Raw genomic sequence first — 27,272 nt, forward strand, 5'->3', positions numbered from 1 at the left:
TAGTGCACAGAAAAGCAGATTCAAGCCTTTTGGTTTGAAAGCTCAGACTACCAGTGTTGCTGTGAAGTTCAGGAGCTGAACGGAAACTCAGTAGGTACTGACATGCAAATACGCAGACCAAGAATCTTCTGGTGCTTCAGAATGTCCATATCCACTGCTAGCATGATTCAGAATTTAGTTTTAACTCCGTACCGTTTTATAACCAAACATCAGGTCAAGCAAGCATTCTACAATCTTCTCTTTCTAACCAAGGCTTGCAGTCCATTCAAAAACCAAACACAGAACTGGACTTACATGTCGCCATCTTTGATTACTGACACATAATGCATTGAACCATCTTCATATTTCTTGCTGGATTGTTTTTCCTCATCTGTCATCTTTACGATTACAAAGCCGTCTCTCAGAAAGATGGTAAGCACATAAGGCTAAAAAAAAAAAATCCTATAAACTTATAATTAAATATAGGCAGTTTCAGGTTTTCCTGATATCACCATGAACCCAATTCCCAATGGTAAGTCAGGGTGGCAGCGTGCATTGCTCCCAAGAGTTCTTGGAATCCAACATGGCTCCGTGGGAGGAAAACTTCCTTCCCACAAAACTGATCTGGGCCACCCCAAAAACTGTACTTCTCTCAGGGTAATATCCCAAATCATACGACTCCAGAACCCCTGCAGCTAACACAGCTCCTGGAGAAGGGAAGAGATGAAGGTTTCTAACCGTCAGAGGAGTGAAGTTCTGGAACAGCCTTCCAAGGGGAGCTGTGGGGGATGGTATGATGGGATATCCTAATTTTGGCAATTAATTGATCTTGACTATTAGCGGTAAATATGCCCAATGGCCTGTTGGATGGGGTGGGATCTGAGTTACTACAGAGAATTCTTTCCTGGGTGTCTGGCTGGTGAGTCTTGCCCAGATGCTCAGGGTTTAGCTGATCGCCATATTTGGTGTCCGGAAGGAATTTTCCTCCAGGGCAGATTGGCAGAGGCCCTGGGGGTTTTTCGCCTTCCTTTGCAGTGTGGGGCAAGGGTCACTTGCTGGAGGATTCTCTGCACCTTGAAGTCTTTAAACCACAATTTGAGGACTTCAATAGCTCAGACATAGGTTAGGGGTTTGATACAGGAGTGGATGGGTGAGATTCTATGGCCTGCATTGTGCAGGAGGTCAGACTAGATGATCATAATGGTCCCTTCTGACCTTAAAGTCTATGATTCTATGATTCTCCCTGCCTACCCCAGACTTTGGGATGCAAAAAAATAAAAAAAGATAAAAAAGTTATTTAAACGTATTTTAATTGACTTTTACCAGAGGTAGAGATTAAACTCCCCACCTACTTAATGCCATTGTTTCCTCCAGAAGCACAAGCACAGAGGAACTTCTTCCACAGTCTGCCCCTCCAATGGAGTCACTTCTCTCTGCCACTTCATATTAGCAAGCAAGTCATTTAATCTCTCTGTACCTAAGTTTACCCACACTGTTGGAGTGCTGTGCAGTCATGGTTGGAAAATGGGAACGTTTTAAGGCAGTGGTTCTCAACCAGGGGGTACATGTACCCCGGGGATACATAGAGCTCTTCCAGGGGGGTACATCAATTCACCTAGATATTTGCCTAGTATTACAACAGGCTACATGAAAGGCATTAGTGAAGTCAGTACAAACTAAAATTTCATACAGACATTTACTTGTTTATACTTCTCTATGTACTATATCAGTGTTTCTCAATTTACAATTATATGGTAAAAATAAGAAAGTAAGCAATTTTTCAATAATAGTGTGCTGTGATACTTTAGTATTTTTATTTCTGAGTTTGTGAGCTGGTAGTTTTTAAGCAAGGTGAAACTTGGGGTACACAAGACAAATCAGCCTCCTTGAAAGGTTGAGAACCACTGTTTTAAGGGACAGTTTCCACCACAAAAGGTCTATTCTTTTCAATGAAAAATTTCAAAACTCAATTTTTTTTTTGACCAGATCTTATTGTGAGTAGAATTGAGCAGGAAAAAGTTTTCCCATTCTGCAAGAAACTGAGATTTTGAAAAATGTTCCTGTCCCAAACAGACATGAGTTTTCTTATCCAGAAACAGAAATGAATGTTTCATACCCTTATATTGTAATTTAATAACGTTCCACTGGGTGCCAACGCACGAAAGCCAAATCCGACTTGAAAATTGCTGGGAAATGGGAAACCTTCATCATTCAAATCCAGTATTCCATTCCTGGAGAAAGTTGCAGATCGCACAAGCTAAAAGGCAAAGAGATGATGAATTAGGTTTTCATGTATCACTTTTTTTACAGGACTGCCTAAGGTAAGTTATGAAATCGGTCTCTCATTCTTTTATTCAAACTAATATATACATGAATGGACTCTAACTGAAAACATACAATAGACAAATTGAGAGTATGGTACCTGAGTTTCCAAGTACAGAACAAGTATATACACTTTGTTGGCATCCATGGAGTCAATCTTGATCTGAACCAGTGTAAGTAAACTGAGGCCTGTTTAGTATAATACACAGCTCTGCTCTGTTTACTGTCTATGTTATCAGAAAAGGCCAGATGATTTTATATTCAAAGACAAAAAGTAGGCAGGCAGGGCCGGTGTCCACCTGAATGAACTTTGGTCTGGAATGAGTACATTCAGATTTGAATCCCTTTCATTCATCCATTAGGCAGTGAGGCCAAGAGTGCTGTACTGGCAGTAGAGTCAACCTCAGTGGAAAGGGAGGAGAAGAAGTGACAAGAGTCTTTCAACAGGAAGTGGCTACCATGAACAAACCAAGTGGCATTCACAGAGTTGAAAGGGAGTCCCACCCAGTTGGCTGCAGCAGGGAGAATAGCGGTGGTGGCAAAGGGCTCTGGGGATGGATTTGCACATTGGAAGTTGTGACAGCCATGGGATGCAGACAAAAACTCAGAGGATCCATCAGGGATAGGAAAAGGAAGTAAGAGATGACTACCTATGTAGACCCCATACACACTTAATATCACCCAATACGTTCCTCAAAGTAGAGACAGCTATTGGTCCACTAGTCACATTTTTCAAGATTATTTAAGAATGTCAATTGCTAAAGGTTCATAATTTAAAAATCTGGAGAAATGCTAGAAGACTAGAAGAGTGCTAATGCTGTGCCAGTATTCAAAAATGGCAAGCGGTATGACCTGAGTAACTATAGACTGGTTAGCTTGACATCAGATCTAGGCAGAACAATGGAAAAGCTGATACAGGATTCAACTGATAAATAACTGAAGTACAGGAATACAGTTAAGGACAGTCAATACGATTTTATGGAAATGAAAGTCTGACCAAACAAACCAGATTCCATGCTTTGATGAGATTACAAGTTTGATTGATAAAGGTAACTGCATAGATGTAATATATTTAGACTTTTGTAAGTCATTTGACTTAGTATGTCTGACATTCTGATTGAAAATTTAGAACTATGCAATATCACAGGTTAAATGGATTAAGAACTGGCTGACATCTCAAAAAGTAGTTGTCAAAGAGGAATCATCATTGAGTGGGGTTATTTCTAGCGGGGTTCCGTAAGGTTCAATACTAATAGGCCCAACACTGTTCAACATTTTCATCAATGATCTGGAAGCAAATATAAAAATCACTGCTGATAATATTTGTAGATGACACAAAGATTGGCAGAGTGGTAAATAATCATGAGGACAGAACAGTCATACATAGTGACCAGGGTAGCTTGGTAAGTTAGACATTCAGGAAGGGCTGCATCCTGGAAAGCAGTGACTAAGGATTTTAGGGGTCACAGTAGACAAACAATTGAGCATGCCCTCCCAATATGATGCTGTGGCGAAAAGGGCTATAATATAATAATAATAATTAATGTGATCCTGGGTTGTATAAACAGGGGGGTAATGAGGAGGAGTAAGGAGGTGTCCACATTTTAAAAAAGATGCTGAAAAGTTGGAAAGGGTGCAGGAAAGAACTGTAAAGATGATTCAAGAGCTTGAGAAAATGCTTTACAGCAAGAGAATAAAAGAGCTCAATCTGTTTAACTTATCAAAAAGAAGATTGAAAGGAGACTTGATTACAGTGTATAAGAGAAAAAATACTGGTTACTAAAAAGGGCTCCTTAGTCTAGCAGAGAAAGGATAACAAGAACCAATGGCTGGAAGTTGAAGTCAGACAAATTCAAATTAGAAATACAGCACAAATTTTTAACAGTGAAGGTGATCAGTCATTGGAACAAACTACCAAGGGAAGTGGTGGATTCTCCATTTCTTGATGTCTTCAAATCAAGACTGGATGTCTTTCTGGAAGTTATACTCTAGCCAAACACAAGGCTGGTTGAAAGTTAATGCCCTGTGATATAAAGGAAGTCAGACTAGATGATTTAACCGTTCCTTCTATCAATCTGTGAAAAACAAACATACTAAAAGCAACTTTGCAAATTACCTTCCAGTCATCGGAACACTTCCTACTGACACCAATGGTCTCAGTAAAAGTAACAGACGCAGTGATGGGGTTTTTCACATTCTTAATGCAGCCACGGAATGGAGATGTGGAGATATTAAAGCTGGTTTCAGAGAGAAAAAAGTAATTTGTTACCTCAATCACAGAATAGTACAACAGTCAGTCAATAGAATGATATGAAATAGAAAAATAAAATAGCAGATTCCAAGATGAACCCTCATTGCACACAAATTTTCACGGTCATGTCCTGTCTACATAGCATATCCCAAGTAACAAAGAGCCAGATGATTTTCCACAACTTGCAGATTTTGACATATATTTACACATCACATACAACATACAGAATCTGAGCCCAGTCCTCCCATAGGATACACACCAAAATCTTCTACTGATGTCAGTGGGAGGTTTGTGTGTGTACCCTACAGAAAGGTTGGGCCTGCTGACTTTTTAAAATCGTAACTCACCGTTCCCGCAGAGAAGATGGAATTCCACCCAGGTAGTATGTGGTGAACTTAAAGACACTGATGCTGGCTTTAATCCAAGGATTAATCAAAACTGAGTTTTGTTTACTAGAAATGTATAATTTAATCTGAAATGGACAGATAGTGAGAATTAGTGCACACAAAATAAATAAGAATAATTTAGCACAGGGGTAGGCAACCTATGGCACGCGTGCCGAAGACAGCACGCGAGCTGATTTTCAGTGGCACTCACACTGTCTGGGTCCTGGCCACCGGTCTGGGGAGCTCTGCATTTTAATGTAATTTTAAATGAAGCTTCTTAAACATTTTAAAAACCTTATTTACTTTACATACAACAATAGTTTAGTTATATATTATAGATTTATAGAAAGAGATCGTCTAAAAACGTTAAAATGTATTACTGGCGAAACCTTAAATTAGAGTGAATAAATGAAGACTTGGCACATCGCTTCTGAAAATGTGCAAACATAGCATAATACAAATGGTCTAATTTTCCTCTGATTTACACCAGTTTAAATACAGAGTAACTGCATTGCTTCAAGTCGATTTATTCTACATTTTGTAAGTAATACATGCTTAAATGATGTATGCAGATTTTTGTGCATGAGTGGTCTAGCAATGAATAGATGTAATCATACTTAGTACTTAGATTATGCATTTTATCTGCAGTTCTCAAAGCACTTTTGAGAGAAGAGTAAGTATCATTATGCCTATTTTACAGCAAAAGAGACTGAGGTGATGAAAGGTGATGTGACTTTTCTAAGTTCACACAGTGAATCAGTGGCAGAGAGGGAGCAGAACACAGATCTCATAACTTCCAGTCCTAGCCACTGGAACCCACTGCCTTCTAGCAAGTATGGCACATAAAGTTGAGTGGCAAAACTGAATACTCACATGGTTTGGAATCACTCTGACTCATGAAGTTCTGAGTGTGAGTGACTGGCACCATTGAAAATCAGGCGCTAAGTTTCTTAATTAGCAAAAGGGTGTTCTGTTTCATTTTACTAATAAGTTCGGGTCTCTGCAGTTTTTCCAGCTACAATCAGAACTTGAATTAGCCACTCCTTTCTCAGTGCATTTACACACACCTACACACACAAAAGCTGCATGAACTATTCACAGTAAACAAGTTATTCATCAAATTTAGCCCTCTTGTTTGTGAGCAAATTGTCTACAAACAAGTTGTGATTTCTACAAATTAATATGGTATTTGAAATTCCATTTGTATTCTATGCAAACATATCCCCCTGCCTACCAACTGCTTACATCTGGTTCACTGGGAGTACTGCTTTTGGCTTTTACATTTGTAAGTCAAAATTGAGCTGTTTTGATTGGACACAGGTCACATCTTGACTGGATGAGTGTGACTTTTAGAATTAGGTTTCTGGCATAAGTACTCATGTATATGAATTCAAGATGTGCCTTTTGTGAATGTTCTGAAATATTCTCCTAAAATTGGCTGTTTAGGCATATATTCCTGCCAGTAAACATAGTTGTTAAAATATCCAAGGAAAGCTGAACAAAAAAGGGACACAGACAAGTGAAGTCATTTAAAAGTTTGAATGTATGTTCACAAATAATTATCTGTAATATTTCCCCAGCTCTAAGCTATACATACATAAACACATACACCATTGTTATTTTTACTTTTCAGTCAGATTTTCTTATTGTTGAAAAATCTGTCTATTTTAACAGTACAGTTTAACTATACTTTTGGCCACAATAATCATCAATAAAGGGATTTGATTATGTGTTTCATAGCAGACTTCATATAAATAGCTCCACAAAATAGCTGGACTGCTTTTAAGCTGATCAGATAAAAAAAGCGGTTGCATAAAGGTCAGCTAAAAGTTTTTTCTTAAAACAATTCTGATAAAAATACCAAACTAAACATTAAAATAATGTTGGTATTTACAATTAATATTATAATCCTTAATTAAAGCAATACACTTGCAAGAGAGCAAGTTGTTTGAGTGGTTATTCTGCCAGGAATTATTTTCCCACAGAAATACATGATATGGGGCAGTGTAAAGATTAATTTCCATATGAGCTGCACACATAAGCTAGTGTTTTTCTAGCCTAATCATCTAAAAAGAAAGGCAAAACTTCACATTCAGAAGAATTTGAAATAGGATGTGTAGCTTCAGCCATTATGATCTATATATTTTCAGAAGTTCATGATATATTTTATTAAAATATATCATTTGTTTAAATGACATACTTGCTTATATGTTCCATCGTTTACAGCTTCTTTATTGCTTGCTATTTCCTTTGGAGGTTCTGAGTCAAGTTTGTATCTGAACACCAGATGGCCATTTTCAATATTCAAACTAATGAAATGATCCTGCAATAAGGAAAAAAAAAAAAAAAAACACTGTGTAATATATCATATGTATTTTTACTGTCTTGTGAATTACTTTAATAAAGTTAAATAATAATACTACTACTCTTATATAGCACTTTTCATCAGTAGATCTCAAAGTGCTTTACAAAGCAGGTGTTTACAGCTGGAGAAACTGAGGCACAGGGCAGTTAAGTGACTTGCCCCAGGTCACGCAGCAAGCCTATGGCAGAGCTAGAAACAGAACCCAATCCAGTGCTCTGTCCTCTGGGCCACACTGCCTCCCAGGACAGTAAATAATAACAAGAAAGTTTTTGGCAAAAAGAAAAGATAATATGAAATATTCTAGAATTTAAACTCTTAATGACAAATATAATTAACTCAAACGCACGAAAATGAATCAACTCAAAAAAATACCATCATATCTCCACAACATTTTGATTGCATCCTTTTTTTATTTCAGAGTTTAGTGAATTTTATTATAGCAATAAGGCAATGATTTATTATATTAAACATACCAAATATGTATATAGCATTCTTATTAGATAAGTAATACAACAATTAAGTAATAAGGCAATTTTATCATTAGTTCTAGCACCTAACAGATTACCTGAAGCCTCAAAGTTTATAGGAATCATCACCTATACTCTAAGTTTCTCCTTGCTCTGTTATTTATCAGAACTAGAGCTGGGCAGAGAAAGGTAATTCCATGTGGTGTGTGGGATTTCAATATTTTGAAATTAGGTTTTGTTTCAGTTTGGAAAAAACTCTGCAAATTTCAAAATTCTCCAAAGAAATAGAATTCAGCCCCAGAGCTGTGGACCCTGGAAGCCTAGGCTCCCAGCTGACTGGGAGATAAGCTGTCAAGGAGGCGGTAGAGCAAACTGCAGGAAACCAGGTGGGTTTCCACTGGAACTTTGGCAAAATCAAATTATCTCTGCAAAACTTTCAGATTTTGCAGAATCGGCAAATGCTAATGAAAATATGTTTTGTTGGAATTTTTCCAATCAGCTCTAATCACAATACCTAAATCAAAAAAGCACTCATCTCAGATGCCAGTATAGGGCCAGATTTTCCTCCCAGTTACACTGGTGCAACTCCATTGGAGTCAATGGGTTCAACTGGAGTAATTGGGAGCAGAATTTGGCCTATAATTTTGAAAGGTAGGCACAAATGACTATTACATTTTTGGGGGTTACACAATTCCCTTTGTCATGTACCAATATCACAAAAATAACTGGTTTGATGAAAAGGAAAAATGTATACAGAGTCCTTTTAAAGGAAGGTTTACATTACCAAAATGCCATTTATCTGTAACATGACGCATAACAACAATGTATTTTCCTTACTCTTTTGGGGATCTCTTTCAGAGCCATATAAAGGGTCAAAGCAGCAAAAACTGCAGTTCATCTATTGCATTTTCTTTAATACTATTCCATCCTCCATTTCCAACTACCTCTCACTACCTCAGTGGCTTTGGGCGAAGTGAGATGATTTGATTCTTACAAATTATTCTTCATTTTCTATTTGTATGGGGTATTTCAGGGATGCACATTACGATAGTAATTTCCTCTTAAAAGCAAGACAAAGCTTAGATTGCCTCAAGAATAGCCTTCTTTAAAACTTGTCAGCTCATCACAACATTGCCACCAACAATTCCCCTTCTGAGTCTGTTTCTTCTAAGCTGGAGATGCCATCATTCGAGTGAGTAATGGGACAATTCTTCACCATACAGTACCTCACACTCTCTGTTCTGTGCTATAATCAGCATCTGTTCTTTAAATGTCTGTTTCTAAAATGTGTTATAATTAATATTCAATAGCAATAAAACATAGGACAGACTTTATTAATCCATTTCACAGATGGCTATGGTAGTTTTGAGAGCTATTATTCTGAGCACTTTCTCGATTAATTTCAGTTTTCAAATTATTATAAGAAGTATATATAGTATTCAAAAGAATCACTTCATTAGTTACCTCGTTTTCTGCAAAAAACACCATGCCTTCATCTGCAGTAGTTTGAATTTCCTGCTCGTAGTACAAATGAAGAATATTTGCTTCTCTAGCTGTGACAAGTGCATAGCCTGTGCCTTCAAAATAGTTTTGGTCAGACTCTGCTTTAAATCTGTAACAACGAAACATCACTAATCAGAATATATGGGAGCAAATAACTGCTACCACATGGACATAACAAGAACCACAATAAATGTGATTTTTTAAAAAAGCCTAAAACAAAATATTCGGTAACAGGGGTGACCAGATTCTAGTAATGCCAAATCCTGACCCCGCTGAAGTCAATTTCTCATTAACCTCAGTGAGATTAAGATATGGTTTCTAGAGAAGAAAAACACTTAAAAAGTTTAGTGACCAGATGTTTCTTTTTAATGTAATTTTAGGCTATAAAGAAGCCAAATATTGTATGCGGTGGAGCTGAGGCATTTGAGTGTGTGTCTGGTTATTAGAATATTTGGGTGGCAGGGCATGTGAACTGAAGTTACTGTGGGTGTGACTGCTATAGTAAGTGGTAACTTGCCCTGATGTTAAAGTGGTCACATCAACAGGAAATACAGTTAATCTTAATTTATCAGTGATAATGTTTTTTCAATTTCTTAATGTAAAACACGTGCTGTATTTATTTCTTACCTACTGCATGGCTCCACTTCAGTGGTATTGAGATTAAATGTCCTCTTGAAGTTGTACAGGCTAATAACATTCTCATTTAGGTTGTCTAATTCAATGCAGCCTTGGTAATGACGGTAGTCTAGTGCACTGGGAGGCTGCAAAAAATAAAAGAGCCATAAAAATATCCCAATCAAAACATCAACATCAATTTAATAATGTTTACACAGACATGAAAATAGTAATGCTGTAACAATTAAAATGTATTGCAAATAAATGATATTGTTTAAGCTACAGGTTGCCATCCAAGAAGCACTATAACATGGTATAAATAATCAAAAGTGTTAGCTATAGAATACTCAATGGTTAAAAATTCCCTAGTTATGATGATTAATCACCTTTGTAGGCCAGAATGATATTTCCATTTACCTGAAAATCTAGTGGGTATCCTCCCACATAAAAGACAACACTGTTAGGATCCAGATTTAGGAGTGTGTGACTGCTCCCACTGCTACTGTCAAAAGTCTTTTTGTCTGAGGTGGCTGCTTTAACGTAACTCAACTTTGCATACTGGTAAATCCTAAAAGCAAAGGGGAAAAGTAAAAGAATAGCACATTTTATTAATAAAGTAACGTCTAAATATGATACAGAAAAAAAGGGATAGAGTGGGTTGTATTTTAAGAGTCTTGTACCTTTCAAACTTCACCCGATCCAAAGTAGCTTCCTCAGTGTTACTCTCAGTCACTGATGGGTCCACTTCTATTTCGGCTTCATTGCCTCCCAGGTTATAAACACAAATGAGACGACCATTTCTCACAGCCATACCAATGTAGTCCTGGGAGGCCTAAAAATAGAAGAGCAAATCAACTATCAATGAATGATTGATGCTAGAGCTGGTAAAATATAGTAGGATTACTTCAGGGACACTACAGTGCTTTGAAAGCTGGAAAGCTATCCTCCTACTGTAGCAATCATTGCATTTAGAAACTTTTTTCAGTTTACTAATTTGGGATGGATGTTTTGTAGCTTCATTGGCTGCTCTGTTTCAATAATAATAATTTCAAATCAATTTAAGAGTCGTATACACTTGGATTGAAGGGGGTCCAAACACAACTCTTTCTTTTATTACTATAACAAAAATATTACTAATAAAAATACTTTCTACTTTTGTAGTGCCTTCCACCTGAGGTTATCAAAACACTATACACATACTAATTACTTCAGTCTCACAATGCCTCTGCGAGGTAAGTAAAATGGAAGAAACAATATTAAGTCCAATTGCTCCTATTGAGATCCCTGGAAGCAATAATCTTCCGTACAATTATCATTTTATTTCTCCCAAGTAGAGTATTTCAATAAACCTCAATCAAAGCCATCATAGGCCAAATGTTCAGAAAGACTAGAATTATAGAACCATAGGGTTAGAAGGGACCCCAAGGGTCATCTAGTCTACCTCCCTGCCAAGATGCAGGATTTGCTGTGTCTAAACCATCCAAAACAGATGGCTATCCAGCCTCCTTTTGAAAGCCTCCAGTGAAGGAGCTTCCATGACCTCTGTAGGCAGTCTGTTCCATTGTTCTACTGTTTTTACAGTTAGGAAGTTTTTCCTGAGATTTAATCAGGAAGATAAAATCCAGCACGGAATAACTGCACTTAAACGTGTACCTGCATATCTAACACATTTATAGTGAATGCACGTACAGGGGGGTAACTGAGCATACAAACTGATAGGTGGTACCTACATACATAGGAAAATTGGGAAATTGTGCTGGGTGTTTGTGCAAATGGGAGTGCATGAGCAAGAATGTATTGTTTTGCATATGCAGGAGAGGGAAAATAAAGCGGTAAGGGACTACATTTTAAAGAAGAGGACCATTTATAAACCTAATTCAGAAAAGGTTTGTTATTAGTTATACTGCAGTAACACTCAGAGGCCTGAAACAGGATCAAGTTCCCATAGTGCTAGGGGCAATACAAACACACAGTAAGCCCGAAGCAAAGATTTTTACAATGAAGTCCACGGTTGCAAGTTAGGGTCACTGCCAAGATTAACTGGTGGCATCCATTCTTGGGAAATAACTTTTGAGGCAGAACAGCAGGATAGGAGAAACAGATATTTGGAGAAACAGATATTTGCCCAAACAGTTATGTGTCCAGTGGAAGAAAGGGCTATGTTTCTTCCCAATAAATGTATTCCTACACATAAAAAAATTAAGCTAACGGAAGTTATCTGCATTGACATTCCTTCATACTCCAAAATGCATTTTCTGTTCTAAGTATTGGAGTAAATAAAAAGAAATACCTACATCCTTATTGCCCAGGTACATTACAAACATATTTGAAGTCTGTTCCAAGCTCTCTTGTCTTGGCAGAGGTCTTTGGAGAAAAAAAGAAAGGGAAGTATAGCCTCTCAAATCCTCCAGATCACTTGGAGGTCGAACCTCTACCCCAGAACGACCATTGAACCTCATGGGAAGAGCAACCTACCAAGAAAAACAAATACAATAGGTTAAACATTTCTACCTTTAAATTAAAAAAGGCATCACCTCCCTAACAACACTGGTTTGTGTCTGTGCTAAGTGACCTATGACTAACAGCCTAGGTGGCCATAATGTACCCACTTAACCATGGATTGCCACAACACTGCAAGATCTGACTCTAAACCAACACAATTATACACAAGTGTAGGTACTACTCTGCTATTACTAATACTTAGTACTTACGCAGCACTTTATATCTTCAGACATTAACTAATCAGTTCCCACAACACCTTTGTATTGTAATTATTATTCCCATTTTACAGCTGAGGCAAGAAAGAGTCCAGGTCAAATGGAGCTGTCAGTGCTCAACACCTCTGAAAATCAGGCCTCTTATTCAGATGCCTACACATGGATACAAATGCCTCACTTTAGACACTTGGGTTGAAATTTTGGTCTCAATGCTTTGCTCAAGCCCTAGAAGTCAGGCCCTTTGCTCAGTCCCTTAGCTTCACTGCCTGTCAGGTACTACAACATGTAGCTAATAAAGATATACAATACCAGTATTTTTGAGAAGTTCTCTTTAGGCCAAGATCTGAGCAAAATCTTTTTCAGTGTGGACCACATCTTAATGGAGAGTGTCTCATGGACACTTGCCCTGTTATTTGTGATCACATCATCCCGCAGCAATCAATGGAAAAATGATACTATGAAAGTAATGTATATTTAGCTGCATTTTAGTGCAATATAGCGGTTAGAAACAAACATCAGCAGCACTATGTGATCTGCCAGCTCTCTGTGGATCGCCAGGGAATCACAGACCAGTTTGAGAACCTCAGTTCTGATCAATAGTGACTGGCTTCAAAGAGCAGCATCCAGCCCTCCTTCACTGGAGAGAAGGTCACCACAACAAGGAGCCTTTGAAAGGAGAGGGAATACCAAAATGGGAATTGTAGGGACGATCTTGGCTAGGGGAGGGACCTTGGAGTGGGACAGAAGGAAAGGTATTCTATATTGTTGTATCTATTTTATTCTGGTGCCCACCACCACAGTATCTAAAGTGCTCGCTAAAACTAGTGGTTTGATTTTTATGTAGTATCCTTCATACATATTATAACAAAATATTTTTTCAGAGGGGATTGAAAGCATCCTTGTGTACAAAAATCCCTAATGTCAAGCAATCACGGACGTTTTTGTGACAGACCTTGTTTGCAGCATCTCTGGCCTGCTGAATGAGCTCTCTTATGCGGTTTACATTCTCAGATATGTTGCCTATTGGCATCAGCTGTTGGTTGATGCTCTCAATCTTGTTAAACAGATCTGGGAGCTTGCTTGTTAATTTCTTTACTGTTATTGTGATGAGAAAAAAAAATTATTGGAGGACTGGAAAGGAGGAGAGATACACATGCCAAAAATGCCAATTCTGATAGTCTTTATCACAAGTCTCACAATATTTGGTGTTTCCTTAAAATCCCAGCTCCTGGAGAAAACATTACATGAGAATCTCAGCTTTAATTTTTTTAAAAAAACTAAGTTTTTAACCCTCATGGTTGTGGAGAAAAGCCTGAAAATGTGACACAAGTGCCTAAAGGCTTAAAAGCCAAATAAAAAGAACTCCAAATTTATTATTTTTTAAAATCTCATGATTTTAAGTCAATCTTGTGGTTTTTGGATGCTAGGGGTTGGCCAAATTTGCTATACAGACGGTTGGCTATTGTAATTCTCTTTTCATGTACACTTGTGTAAATCAGGAGTAGCTCCATTGGTGCCAGCAGTTACACTGGAGTAAAACACTTGTAAATAAGCAGAACATCTGGTCCACAGTGCAAACAATGCAGTTGTGCGTACATAAAATACACCATCCAGAAACTCACAATATTTTTCATTGTTATGGTTTAATTATCCACCTTCTCATAACACTATTGTTTTAAAAGCCACCTTCATTCAGATGCACTGTTCTCTTATTATTATTACATCATTAACATGGAGTTAATTTCACATACTCTATTTTATTTTATTCCATCAGACTCAGATTATACAGAGCTAAAAACAATTTCAGCATATAAATTTCTTGGGGCAATGACTATACCTCTTATGTTCGTACAGCACCTTGCACACAGTGGATGCAACCAGAAACAAATAATAATAATTATTATCACTATGTCTACCTGGTAACTCCTACAGAAATTTGAGAGGCATTAAACGGCACTTACTAGCAAACAGCAATCACAGCACCCACCTGAATTGTTTGCTTCCGTCAAAGCCTTATTGAAGTCAGCACTCTGATTGCTTCCGTAGGTGCCCTTTATTTTTTCCACGTCTGCTTTAATTGGGTTCAGTTCACCCAGTACATTAGCAGTGATATCATTGGCATTTTTGACCATGTTCTTTGCACTGGTAATGACGCTGTCTATGTCATCTAAAACACACACACACACACACAAAAGTCTAAGTAAATACTTTGAACAACGGCAGAATAACACAAAGTAGATGTGCTTAGTAAATGACTGACCTCTGTTTATCCCACTGAGATCATTTTGAAAAGAATCAAGGTTCATCAGCAGTCTGTTCTTCTTCCCTTCCACAATACCCAGTCTCTGCTTTATATCTTCAAGAGTTGGATTAATATCTGCAAAACAGTGCACTATGAATCAGCCTGGTAGGTGTTATACAAAGGTGCCTCAGCCATCTGGTGGAATGGCAGCAGCACTCTGCACTGTCACATGAGCATTGGGCACATACCTTTCCCATCCGGTTAAAAAACTTAGGTAGTATTATAGATAGTAACCAGGGGTGAAGATACTCATTCTGCCCCTCAGAGTAGGAAAAAAATAGTGATTAAGGCAGCTTAAGAGAAGGGCACAGATTTTGGGGATACATTATTATGCATATTCAAAACATTATAATTATATATTATGTATATGATGCACAAATAAAAATACAATGTCCCATGATGATTATGACTAGTGATTACAATACTGCCACATTGTGGGAATGGGTTTTATGGAGTGAGGTCAAAAGGTAGTATCCTTGCATAGTAGACAGCCGCACTCACAAGGGGTGGTTTGCTTCTAGTTGCTCCTGGCAACTCACTCAACTCTCAGTAGAGGCTCCAAGTAGCTGAGTGTGCACAGCAATGCCACCTCCCAAGACCTTTGGCCGCCATGGTAAATTTAGTGATGGTAGCTAGCAAAGATAACTGCTAATGAAGGGCACTTCTGGCTCATCAGATGCTTCTACCATCACTAGACTAGGTGAAGAAAATGAAAGAGGAGAAAATCTACTGAATTTCTACCTAAGCAACCACCTGGTGACAATGAACACACTATTTCAACAAAGAAGGCTGCAGAGGAAGCCTGAAGGACAAATGAAGAACATTGTACTTGTGAACTGCAGATGGAAATGTGGTTGTGCAGATCATTTGTGGCCAAGATCAGATCAGATCATGAGTTAGGGCTGGTTTCAATGACGTTGAGCAATCAAAAAAGTGGCAAGAACTAAGGTCTAAAATGTAGACAAACTGAAAGAGACAGATATCAGGAAAAAATACAAAGAAGCCATATGTAAAAACATCATGTCTATGATGAAAGAAGAAAAGAACATTGAAGAGACATTGAACAGTGTAAAAAAAATGGTATTATGGGAACAGCTGAACAGGTGTTGAGCTACAAGGCCAAAAGAAAAGAAATCAAGATGGATAATGGATGAAATGCTGAGTAACAAGTGTAGGAAGCTGAAGGAGAATAAAAAGGAGGATGTAGGATTGTGGCAAGTTATGAGAATGTATGGGGCATCCCTGAGAAATTGATCAAGCTGATGGAAAATATCTACAGCAAGTTGATGAATGCAATAGGCTGATCAGAGAGAGAGAAAAAAGAGAGCAAAGAGAGACAGAAACAATAGGAAAAATAAACAATGTCAAGAAGCAGAATACGTGAAGAAAAATATAACACACAAGATAATAGAACTGAATGGTACACATGAGTTGAAGATGTCAACGGTGAAAGACAAGTGCAGACAAATAATTGAGGATAACCAAGCAAAGAATAAATGATGGAAAGAATATCTTGAAAATCTGTACAATGTGCAGAACTCCAGAGATGAAACAGTCCTGGAGAAGCTTCCAAGTACACCTAAGGGAGAACAGACGCAGGAATTCTCAGAAGAAGTAGTAAAGATTTCAATAGAAATGTTGAAAAAGAAAAAGTGCCAGGAAGTAACAACATAACAGCAGAGCTGCTGCAAATAGGCAAGAAACACGTGGTAAAAGTGATCCACAAATTACTCAACAAGGTTTACAGACAAGAGCAAGTGCCTAGCGAATGGGAGAAAGTGATAATTGTACTGATCTATAAAAAAGGAGACAAGAGTGAATGCAAGAACTACAGAAGAATCAGCTATTGAGTGTGCCAGGAAAAGCATTTATCAAGACATTGCAGAGGAGAATGAAGAGGTATGTGGAAGTGGCACATGCAGATTTAGAATAGAATGAAGTACAATATATCAGCTATTTGTGATAACACAGATACAGAGAAGTACACAGAACACAACTGAACCTGTTACAACAACTTCATAGACTTCAAACAGGCATTTGATAGCATTTGGCAGAAAGGACTGAGGCAAGTTATGAGACTGTATGGCATCCCTGAGATATTGATCAAGCTGATGGAAAGCATCTACAGCAAGTTGATGAGTGCAGCAAGAGTAGACAAGAAACAGATGGAATGTTTCAGGACTACAACAGGAATGTCGATACTGCTGTACGGATTGGAGTGCGAGAGTATGAGGAAAGCCAATGAATGCAAGATTTGACTGCAGAAATGAACTTGCTGAGGGAAATACTCAGAGTTTCAAGATTGCAGAAAATAAAAAATGAAGAGATAAGAAAATGGCAAGGGCAAGAAACATTGGATAGATGTGGTGAAGAATGACATAGACCAAAAAAGGTTTAAAGATTAACAATGCTGTGAAGTTGGCACAAGATAGAAATTGGTGGAAGGACTTCATTAGGCCCCTTTGTCGTTGTTGAGATGATGGATGGGAATCAAAGACGAGAAGAAGTCATGAAAGAAGGGAATGGAAAATAGGGGTGAAATATTATACTATGACCTATATACTGTAAGATTGTATGCTTGTGTATCTGCTGGGCCACCTGCAATGAATGTATGTGCGCATGTGTGTGTGGACCAAGGATCTCTCATAGGATGGAACATCAGAACTGCTCAAGTGTGTGTGACCATGTCACCCTCTATTGGCTGCATTCCAGAAAGGGTAAATGCTCTACTAAACATGCACCATTATGAATGTTTCTCGGGTTACTGCTAGTACAGAATATATTCTTGGATCAAAATAACAGCACAGAAAGCCTACCTTTGCTTTTTATGAACAGTCCTGTCAATATTGTGCAATTTAAGCTATTCAGGGGTTTGGCAAACAGAAGTGCACGGCATAATCCCACAGGCATGTGTGTGAAACATAGGATACCCGATAAAACAAAGGGACAAAAAGCATGTACAATACATGGATCCCGTTTCAGTTAAAGTTGCTGAGATGCTTTACTGCAGAATCAGATGTTACACTATAAGGGCAAGAAATGGAGACACCCTCCCTCTGCCTCTCCCAAGGGAGAGTAGCTTTTGTTTCCATAAGAGCCCCACTGACAACGGCTGCTGAAGGAGTTAATCAGTGCATTCCCTCGCCTCCCCGACCACACCCTTCCTTAGTTAGTGCTGCCCACATTTAGGAGTGCACAGGCCTCCTGGAGCCCCTCTGCAGGCCAGGTGATTTTAACTCATACTTTATGTCCCAATCTAAAGGATTTTTTTAAAACACTTCTGCACACACCCATATACAAGTAGGTGCATGCTTATAGATCAGTGGCACTGGTCAGTGGATTATATCTATTATATATAACCTTTTTGAGTGACTAGCCCCAAATCTTGCCTTACCATTTTTTCCTGTTTGAATATTTTAAATGTAAGTGTTTTAACCAGATCAAAATGTTCCTACTGTATTAGGATTCTGTTCTTGGAAATGATGCTCAACCTTTCTGAGACATACAGAGTCCACTAAGCAATACACTAGATAGGGGAAACCGAGGCATAGAGAAGTTACAGTGACTTGCCTAAGGTCACCCAGCAAGCCAGTGACAGAGCCAGGAACTGAGCCAATATCTCCTGAGCCCCAGTCCAGTGTTCTATTCATTAGGCCCCACGGCCTACCCTCCCTGCCTTTCTGGTCAGCGACCAAATCCTATCAATACCACAGTATATTTTACAGTCCCTTTTGTCGCATTCTTGGTTAAAGAGCTCTTATTACAATTTGAAATGTGTTTACAGAACTGCAATGTCCTGGGATTTCCCAAGAAGTATTAAGAACATAAAAATAGCTCTACTGGGTCAGACCAATGGTCATCTAACTCAGTATCCTGTCTTCCGACAGTGGCCAATCCCAGACACTTCAGAGGGAATGAACACACCACGGCAACTACTGAGTGAACTATCCCATGTCATCCATGTCCAGAATCTGGCGGTCAGAGGCTTAGGGACACCCATAGAAAACCATTTAAAATGACACTTTAGGAATATATTCAATTTTTAATCTATATACAAGATTTAAATTATACTCAATCTCTGGCTTCTATCAGCAGGAGTGTCAGGAAGCCAGGCTTAATATAAACAATGCGTTAGTTTGAGGTAACTAACCAAATTTAGTTCTAAGACTATAAAGCATATAAAATGTAATCGTACTGATTTTGCTGGGTTTAGGTAACTCACTCACTCTATGACCACAGATCTTAATTCTAGATAGCTATATCTTGATGTAAAAACACACTGACTTTTTGCAGTGAAGATAGACCCTTCTACTTCAATGGGAGGTAAAGGCTGAACTGAACAATTTAAGAGCGGGACTGCAGCAAATTGAAAGATAAGGTCTTGTTGTAGAAGAGAATTGTAGAGGAGTGGGCAATGGCAGAATTTGGCATCCCACAGTGTGGACCATGATTGAATTGAAGAATCCACTCCTCACCCTCTTGCAGAAGGAACTTCTAAACCATAGTATCATGTTCCATTATAAAAGGTAAGAATTGAGCTACCCTCCCCTGCTTACTGTTAAGTGTGTGTTACAGTGCTTTGCTAAATCAGAACCATAAACAGTGACTTTTAAATGAGAATTTCTAATACTGTATCAACATTCTTGTTATCATCATGCTTTTTACAGTACCTTGTAATGTCTTTTGTCTCATTTGTGCTTGATTTAATAGATTGCTGCTTTCAGTGTTCAGTCTCCTAGCTTTTCCTGATAGGTCTTCCCTCTCCACAGTCTGGTGATAAAGCACGGTACTGTAAGATTAGTTTTATAATTGAACTCAAAGCAGAAAAACAAATCAGAAGGAGTAAAAATTAATAATCTAATCTAGTTTAAAAATTAAAAGGAACAAATGTTTCCAACAAAAAGAAGACACCCCTCCCTTCACAGTTAGTGCTACTGGTGAAGCCCTGAGTATTACACAGCCCTTTGTCCTTGAAAACAATGTTTGTTCTTAGCGGAAAACTGTCTCTTCTGTCATCTTCTTGCCTATGGACCAATATTCAGACATTGGTAGCACCTAAATTGTGACCCATAATGCACATGCAAAACCAACATCTGAATATGAAGAACAGTAATTGTGCCTGCAAAAGAATAATTTCTACGTGCAAATATATGTCTTATATGTGTACAATGAGGCAGGCACGGGTTCAACTTCAGTGCCCAGCTAATTATAAAGATCACCTGTTTGTAACAAAATTACCATCGTTTGACAACATAATGCCCTTACCAGTAAAGCTGAATCAGCTGCATTTACAGCTTTGTTGGCTGCTTCCTCAGCTGCGTTGACGGCATTAATAATATTTTCATAGGCAGTAGCAGCTTCCATGGCACAGTTCACCAACTCATCACTGCTGGCGTTTCTCTTAATTCTGTGGAAAACAGGGTGAAAAATACAACCATGGGCAAAAACTGCAGGCTAAAAAAAGAATGACTTATTTTAAACAGCATTTAATCTAAATATTTGCTAATTAATGCTGATGAAACAAATGCAAATGTTTTACAACAAAAATGGACCAACAGCAAATAGTATTTTGACATAAGGGGCCAGTTCTGGTCTCCAGTAATGCTGCTTTACACTAGTCTGGTGCTGCAAAGCAGCATTTAAGTGAAAAGGCTTCCTGGCAATTCCAACGGGACAGTTCAACATGGCCAGCTCTGTGCCACCCCCATCACAGTCCCCGTGTAAGGACAACCTCCAGTTAATCCCCAGCTGCTGGAACAGCCCTTGGGGGGCCACGGACAGCCTAGCATAAGACAGAATCACTTCAGGGCTGCTCTATCTTGCACCGGGAAGCAGCCAAGCAGCCCTGGAATCAGGGAAATGTAAGAGACAAAAACCTTTGTGCTCAATTCACCTGTGCAGTGCCAGGTTGATATTTATGACAATACTGTTTTGCTAACTGAACAAGCTGCACGGACAACTGGAAGTTTTCAAAAAAAGTCTGGACAGCCATCTGTCTTGGGTGGTTTAGACACAACAAATCCTACATCTTGGCAGGAGTTAGACTAGATGATCCTTGCAGTCCCTTCTAACCCTATGACTCTATGAGTCTATGTTCTATGATTCTAACTAGCCAAAATCTCACAACCGAATTTTTGAGCAAAGTCATTTCCATCCAGATGGCATGTTATGGAGGTTACTTTACTTTTGGGGAGTTTTCTTGTTAGTATTAGGGCTACGTGAAAGTTATTTGCAAAGAAACAAAATAGAGTTCTGTCCTTTTTTGCTTCTTTAATACATATACAGAAGGTCTCAAAAACTTTATTTATTTTAAGGGTCTCTCCCTTCCCTATCTATACTTTCCCTTAGAAATATCAAGTATATCAAGTATTTTGCCCTGACTTTCCTGGAGGATTTGTTGGAGCACCAGAAAATTAGTGTGAACTTTTACTGTGAGCAAATAAAGGGACAGAGGTGAAGATTCTTCAACAAAGAAAAAACTTTTCTCCCAACCGTATGTCAGGCATTGGAGTTAAACAGATATCAATAAAATCAAGCAAAAGGAAAAAAGGCATTTTAAAAAGTTTGACTAAAAATGACTAAAATTTCCTTCCTTTCTCAATATTCAGGTTTGACTCCCTTGATGCTCATGACCACTCCATTATAATTTATTTGTATTGTGGTGATAGCCCATGACCCAATCACAATCAGGCCTTATTTGTGCCAGATACTGCACTCAAGTTCCCAGGACCCTGAAAGAGTCTTTCAGGAAAAAGAGACCAAGACTTAAGACTTAAATGTCTAAGACAAAAAGCAAGCAGAAAAAAGAAAACTTTACACACCACAAAGCAGCAAAAGGAGGGACAAACCCATTTTTTTCTATCTTTACAGGTCACTTTAAAGGGAAGTGAAATTATGCACAGTACATTACAATATTGTACATCATGTACTTGAACCGTTCATTTACAGAAATTAGAACATACTCAGCCAGTTGTCTTGCCAGGTCTTGCAAAATCTTGGCATGCTCCTCTGCACTCACCACCAGTGGCTCTTTGCTGGCTGATAAGGAAAGGTCCTTCAGTTTTTCATTCAAGTCCTTCCTTGCGCCATCTAGTTTGGCAGCTAGATTTTCATATTCCTGTGGTTTTATAAAGAGAAATCTTATTTTTATTTCCACATATTACAAAGTGTCTGATAGTCAGCACTTCGCCCTTAGTCTTGCATGTGAAGTAATCCCCATTTCCTTGCACAGATGTGTAGAGCAAGGGAAAAAAGAAAACCCCTTTTCACAGACTGCAGTTAATCGATCACATTATAATCTATCCCATTATATTTTTACTTCAGTTAGAATGATGTAAGTTTTTACTCAGTATTTTTTTAATTTAAAATGTCACACATTTTGATTAACTATACCTCTTTGCTCTTCTGCAGTAATCCAAGTATGCTGTTAGTCTGGGACAAGGAAGATTGGGCAGAGTTGAGATGAACCAAGACATCGTTCTGTTGTTTATTCATCACTTCAATTTGTTTCTAAGGAAAATTGGAGGGTTGAAAAGCGTGTGGTCAGTTCAGCTATTAGGGATGGTCATCTAGCCAAGCTAGTTAGCAGCAGCATTTCCAAAGCTCTCATTGCTGTATTATCTAGGTGCCTTTTGGGGATCTAATGACTTACTGATATTCACAGGTATTTGGGGAAATTTATATTAGCACAGCCCAGTTCGTCAAGCCAAGCGAGGAGCCGACTGGAGCTTTGTTTGCCTATCAGTGTATAGACATAGCTAGAGAAGCCCTAATCAACTCCTCACACTGCCTTGAAGCATTGACATCCTGGGCCTCTCTCCTCTCAACCCTGGAGGATATAAAAACAAGAAACCCAATAGTGACCTAGTCTCCCTCTCCCAAACCTTCTGGAAGACTGAAACCATCTCCAAGTTGGACTCCCTCTTTGGGTCTTACCAGTGAGGGAAAGGGAAGGCTTTCCAACTTGCCCTCTCTGGAAAGCTATCAAGGGAGAATGAATGAAGATGCTTGGTTCCAGCATCTCCTGCTCAGTGGAGGGAGAAGAGTCCTACAGCAGCAAGTACAATGGCCCTGGGGTTGTGGCAGGACAATGCACATCATAATCACAGCCACATGGTATTTGTATCCAAGTGTGTGTAAGTCATCCCAATAGTAGGGTCTGCAATCAACCCATCTGCCCCTCTATCTATCTTATCAAATTTAATCTTATCACAAATACACAAACATTTTAACTGGTGGCAGAGGCAAAGGCAAAAATGGATTAATGATCTGAGCAGATACATCCACCATTTAAGACAGTCTGTAAATATTTTTAGCTGTATTATTAGAGGTGATGCCTTACACTGACATGTAATATACTGAACAATTGTAATGTACAGTTGACAGTAGTGATTCTACTGTCCAAGAAGTGCTAACAAAATAGCTGAAAACTTAGCTTTGATAAAACAATGCAGTGTCCTTTGAATCAGAAATACTATTTGTTTAAGAGAATACAGGCTATAGTATGCTTACATTCCTTGCATTAATTCCATGTCCGACTAGTTCCGTTTATTCATTATAACATCTACAAGAGTTCGGGGGCTTATTAAATATGTGAAAAATCTAACTTACTTTTTGCTGCGTTAGGCATCATCACAAACAGTGCTGCAGCATTTCTGATGAGGCATGATGGCAGGCAGCGCTTATTTATCAATAATTAATAACTAGCACTATTTAGTGATTTTCATCCACAGATATCAAAGCAGGTTAACAACAGTGGCTAAGCATCATTATTCCCATTTTACAGGGCAATGGAGGCTCAGAGAGGTTAAGAGACAAGCTAAGAACCATACAACAAGACAGTGGCAGGGTCAGGAACTGAGCCTAGAGCTCCTGACTCTTTGTCCTGTGCTCAGTTTACTACGCTCACAGGAGACAAAATGAATAATTATAGCTGAAGATGGAAATACTCAGAGCAGAGAGTATCCAGATTCTCATTTATACTAAATCCCCTCTACACCACTTTGGTTGTATGAAGGGGCCTTTAAGTGAGATTTAAGTGGGAAGGGGCCTTTAAGTAGGACAGTTGACACCCATTTTGAGACCTCTTTGCACTGCTAGAGAGGTGGAAAGAGACATTAGTGCAAATGGGAATCAAGCTCAGAATGAATAGAATTTGACTTTACAAGAAGGCCAAAAGTAAGACAGAAATATTTCCTTCCATCTAATAAGTCCAGTTTTTTTTTAAAGTGCCATTACCTTAATGTTTTCCAAGAGCACTCCATTATCTTTGTTTAAGTTTTCAGCCTGCTTCGTTTGGCCCGTTGCTTCATTCAGAGCTTCACGAAGGTCATTGAGTTTGGATTCATATTCGTTTAATGAATCTCTTATGGTTTTAACAACTCCATGGTTTTCTTGCTGGTGCTTTTGTAGCTCATTCCTAACACGCTCCAGCACTGCAAGATTAGAATTGAAAAAGATTCGCAGAAGCAAAACAAAATTAACTTTACCCTGTGGGGTTCTGCCTTTAGGATTAAATAGCCCAGGCTTCTGAGATGCTGAGTATTCTCAACAAATGTAGTTTCAGTGTGTGTCATGGGCATCTCATCCCATCAGTGATAAATGTGCTGCTTTTGGGATCCAGAATACTATGAATAATTTAACATGACAAATCAGCTCTAAATGAAATATGGTTGAAGGTGAACTTTTGGAAATACTAGATTAAAAAAAAAAAACATTAATCTAATCCAGCTTCATCACCAAAGAAGGCCAGGGTGAAACTGGGTGAAGCCATCAGCTCCAAAAGTGCAAAAAGTCTAAATCTATATTTAAGTAATGCTGAAGCTGTGCCACAAACTGGGGCTTTACAATCTACTCTACCCGCAGTGATGGATGAGTTACATGACTGACTCCTATGTAGCACTGAGAGGACATTGTCATGGTTAAGTCAAGCAGCAGGCCAAATTCTCGCCCAAGGTGCATCTACGATACAGTGTAACCAGGAGTTCGGTAGGGCACCTCAGCAGTCACTTGGTTCCAATCTTGGAGAGAAAACCCCTCCGAAGGAGGCTACGTCTACCTTTCTTCTCCATTGCACCTCCTTCCCAGCAGAGGAGTGTGTGACCCTGCCTTCCCACCTGTTAATTCGAGCAATCTGAAGAATGTTATCAAGGGAGAATGGGTTTTTCCTTATGTCCCAGTAGAGATGGCAGAAGGTGGGGTGGGAGGTATTCCCACCCAGCAGTGTGACATATGGGATCTTATGGGCCACACACAACTCAGAAATAGAGCCGTCAGCCATGGAGAGAATGGATCTGTTAGGCCAAAGACTTCCTATCATGGCAGAGGGAAATACGGTCACAGATGGAATTCTGTGCCCCTATTACACAATTTTTGTCTACAACCTTAGATACTGTATGTAGGTGCAGCATGCTCTGCTCAGATGCACGACATCGTGTATGCCAGACAAATAGATTTCATGGAAATCATGTATGTACAGTTTGTGCAGTGAATGACATAAGGAATCCTGCTGAGCCCTACCTCACTCAAAGCCGGATCCAGCACCCACTGAAGGCTATGAGAGATTTTCCGTTGATTTCAATGGGGCTTGAATTTGGTTTTACTGCACACATAAAAAAGTTGCCAAAAGTACATATGCTATTATATTGGATTATACTATTTCAGAAATAACATACGGTCATATAATAATAGACCATATTATAATATGGAAGCACATGGAGAGGACACAAGACTGGGGTGTAACCTTAACTTTTGTACTTCTTGACCCTTGAGTGCTCAACTATACTGCTTTAATAGTTTCTTAATGTAGATTTTTTTATGGACTATCTACACACTATATTATTGTATATAATTTATGTTTACACTGTTTCTATGCTTTATAATTAGCTAGTGGATAGATGAATATAGGACTTTTTCATTTAGATTCATTTAGAGATCAAATAATGCATTAGAAATCAGACATCAAGACACTATTTCAATTTTTCCCCAGTTTAACTTCTTTCATGATTACATTAAACGTTCTTAACCTCCTTCAGAATCACTATGTTCACTTGAACAAAAGCTGATGACTGAAATACACTGCAAAGGTGAGATCAGATGCTGAAATTCCATATCACTCCCTGAGCGTCATCATTTGTAGTTTCTTATGTTTCAGCCATAAGATTTGAACATTTTAAACTAAGCAGAATAATGAGCTAAGAGCTCAAGAAGGACCCCCTTACAGAGTTGAGCTTCTCTTCTCTCCCTCTCTGCATCTATTTGCAGTTGTACAAAGTTGCGTTTTCGCATCTCTCTCATCATCTGTTCTGCTTCAGCCAGTTCCTTGGCAGCATCCCCCACGGGCAATCTGTTGCCTTCTCCATTGGTGCCAGCTATCTGTTCCACGAGCACTGAAAAAAGGAAATACCACATTCAAAGAGAGTAGATACTTAGATTTACACAAGGGAGACAAATCCCAGAGCAGCTCTTCTTTTTAAGCACATAAAGTCCAATCTTGCCTGCGTTACTGAGGGCTTGTCTACACAGACACTTTGTCCATGGCAAGCTGGAGTGTAAATCTACCCTCACCTAGCCTGCCATGAACTAAGTTTCTGTGTATACCCAGCTGTACTTTGAAATGGGAGTAGATTAAAGCGTACTAAGGAACTTTTAGTGAGACAAATTTAGGTTAATTAAACTGAAATTTATCAACAGTAATGCCACTGAAGCTAGTTGAATTGCACCAGGTTTGAAGTATGCCCATTGTGTCTAACTTTTTATTTTATAAAGCTGATTTCTGAACTCTTCTCAAATTTCAGAAGTTAATTAAAATATTGTATGTATGGTGATGAGATTTTGTAAAATAAAACATCACATAACAATAGAAATCACCCTTACCCTGAATATTGATGATGACAATTTGTATTTTTGAAACCAAATCTTTTCCTTTTTGATTAGTCTGACCAAAATTATTAAATAATGTCTCAGCTTTCCTGTAATTCATTTCAACCTAACAAGAGGGGAAAAACAGACAATTAAAGATAGCACAGAGCAGACAAATTAATATTTTGTTATAAAAAGAGACGATTATTTTTACTTTGTTTTAGTAAGTCACCTTTTCTTGTAGCGCATTTACATCCTGATTAAGATTGATCAAGTCTGTCTCCAGCTCATCTACCTTTGAGCCCTGATTCAGAACAGTTGAACGGTAACTGTTCAACAAGATCTGAAAATAAAGAAAAAACGTGTACATGACTAAACCAAATCTACCACCTAGAGACAGTATGGAACTGGAGCACAAGGACTGTATTTCTTCTAAAAAGTTAAAATACACTGGGCCAGATCGTCATCTGGAATAAAGATCAGGATTGCTTCATTAATTTCACAGG

The 27,272-nt window shown here is 38.5% G+C and overlaps 1 protein-coding gene across 4 annotated transcripts in view; it reads right to left on the reverse strand.

Annotated features, from left to right (window-relative positions):
- The window catches only part of LAMA3 (laminin subunit alpha 3), a 191,451-nt gene that overhangs the window by 10,400 nt on the left and 153,779 nt on the right, over positions 1-27,272 (reverse strand). For all 4 annotated transcript variants that reach the window (XM_054018249.1, XM_054018250.1, XM_054018248.1 and 1 more), the window contains 21 exons: positions 26,999-27,109; positions 26,782-26,893; positions 26,127-26,294; positions 24,145-24,341; positions 22,300-22,416; positions 21,870-22,024; positions 20,173-20,314; positions 19,578-19,677; positions 14,866-14,982; positions 14,593-14,772; positions 13,558-13,700; positions 12,183-12,359; positions 10,569-10,720; positions 10,306-10,456; positions 9,901-10,034; positions 9,235-9,382; positions 7,139-7,261; positions 4,900-5,024; positions 4,418-4,538; positions 2,096-2,236; positions 295-425 (listed from right to left, as the gene is read on the reverse strand). In XM_054018249.1, the coding sequence (XP_053874224.1) occupies positions 295-425; positions 2,096-2,236; positions 4,418-4,538; positions 4,900-5,024; positions 7,139-7,261; positions 9,235-9,382; positions 9,901-10,034; positions 10,306-10,456; positions 10,569-10,720; positions 12,183-12,359; positions 13,558-13,700; positions 14,593-14,772; positions 14,866-14,982; positions 19,578-19,677; positions 20,173-20,314; positions 21,870-22,024; positions 22,300-22,416; positions 24,145-24,341; positions 26,127-26,294; positions 26,782-26,893; positions 26,999-27,109 (2,945 nt within the window). The remainder of the gene's footprint in view (positions 1-294; positions 426-2,095; positions 2,237-4,417; positions 4,539-4,899; positions 5,025-7,138; positions 7,262-9,234; positions 9,383-9,900; positions 10,035-10,305; positions 10,457-10,568; positions 10,721-12,182; positions 12,360-13,557; positions 13,701-14,592; positions 14,773-14,865; positions 14,983-19,577; positions 19,678-20,172; positions 20,315-21,869; positions 22,025-22,299; positions 22,417-24,144; positions 24,342-26,126; positions 26,295-26,781; positions 26,894-26,998; positions 27,110-27,272) is intronic.

This window comes from Malaclemys terrapin, chromosome 2 (assembly GCF_027887155.1).
Source record: "Malaclemys terrapin pileata isolate rMalTer1 chromosome 2, rMalTer1.hap1, whole genome shotgun sequence".
NCBI lineage: Eukaryota > Metazoa > Chordata > Testudines > Emydidae > Malaclemys > Malaclemys terrapin.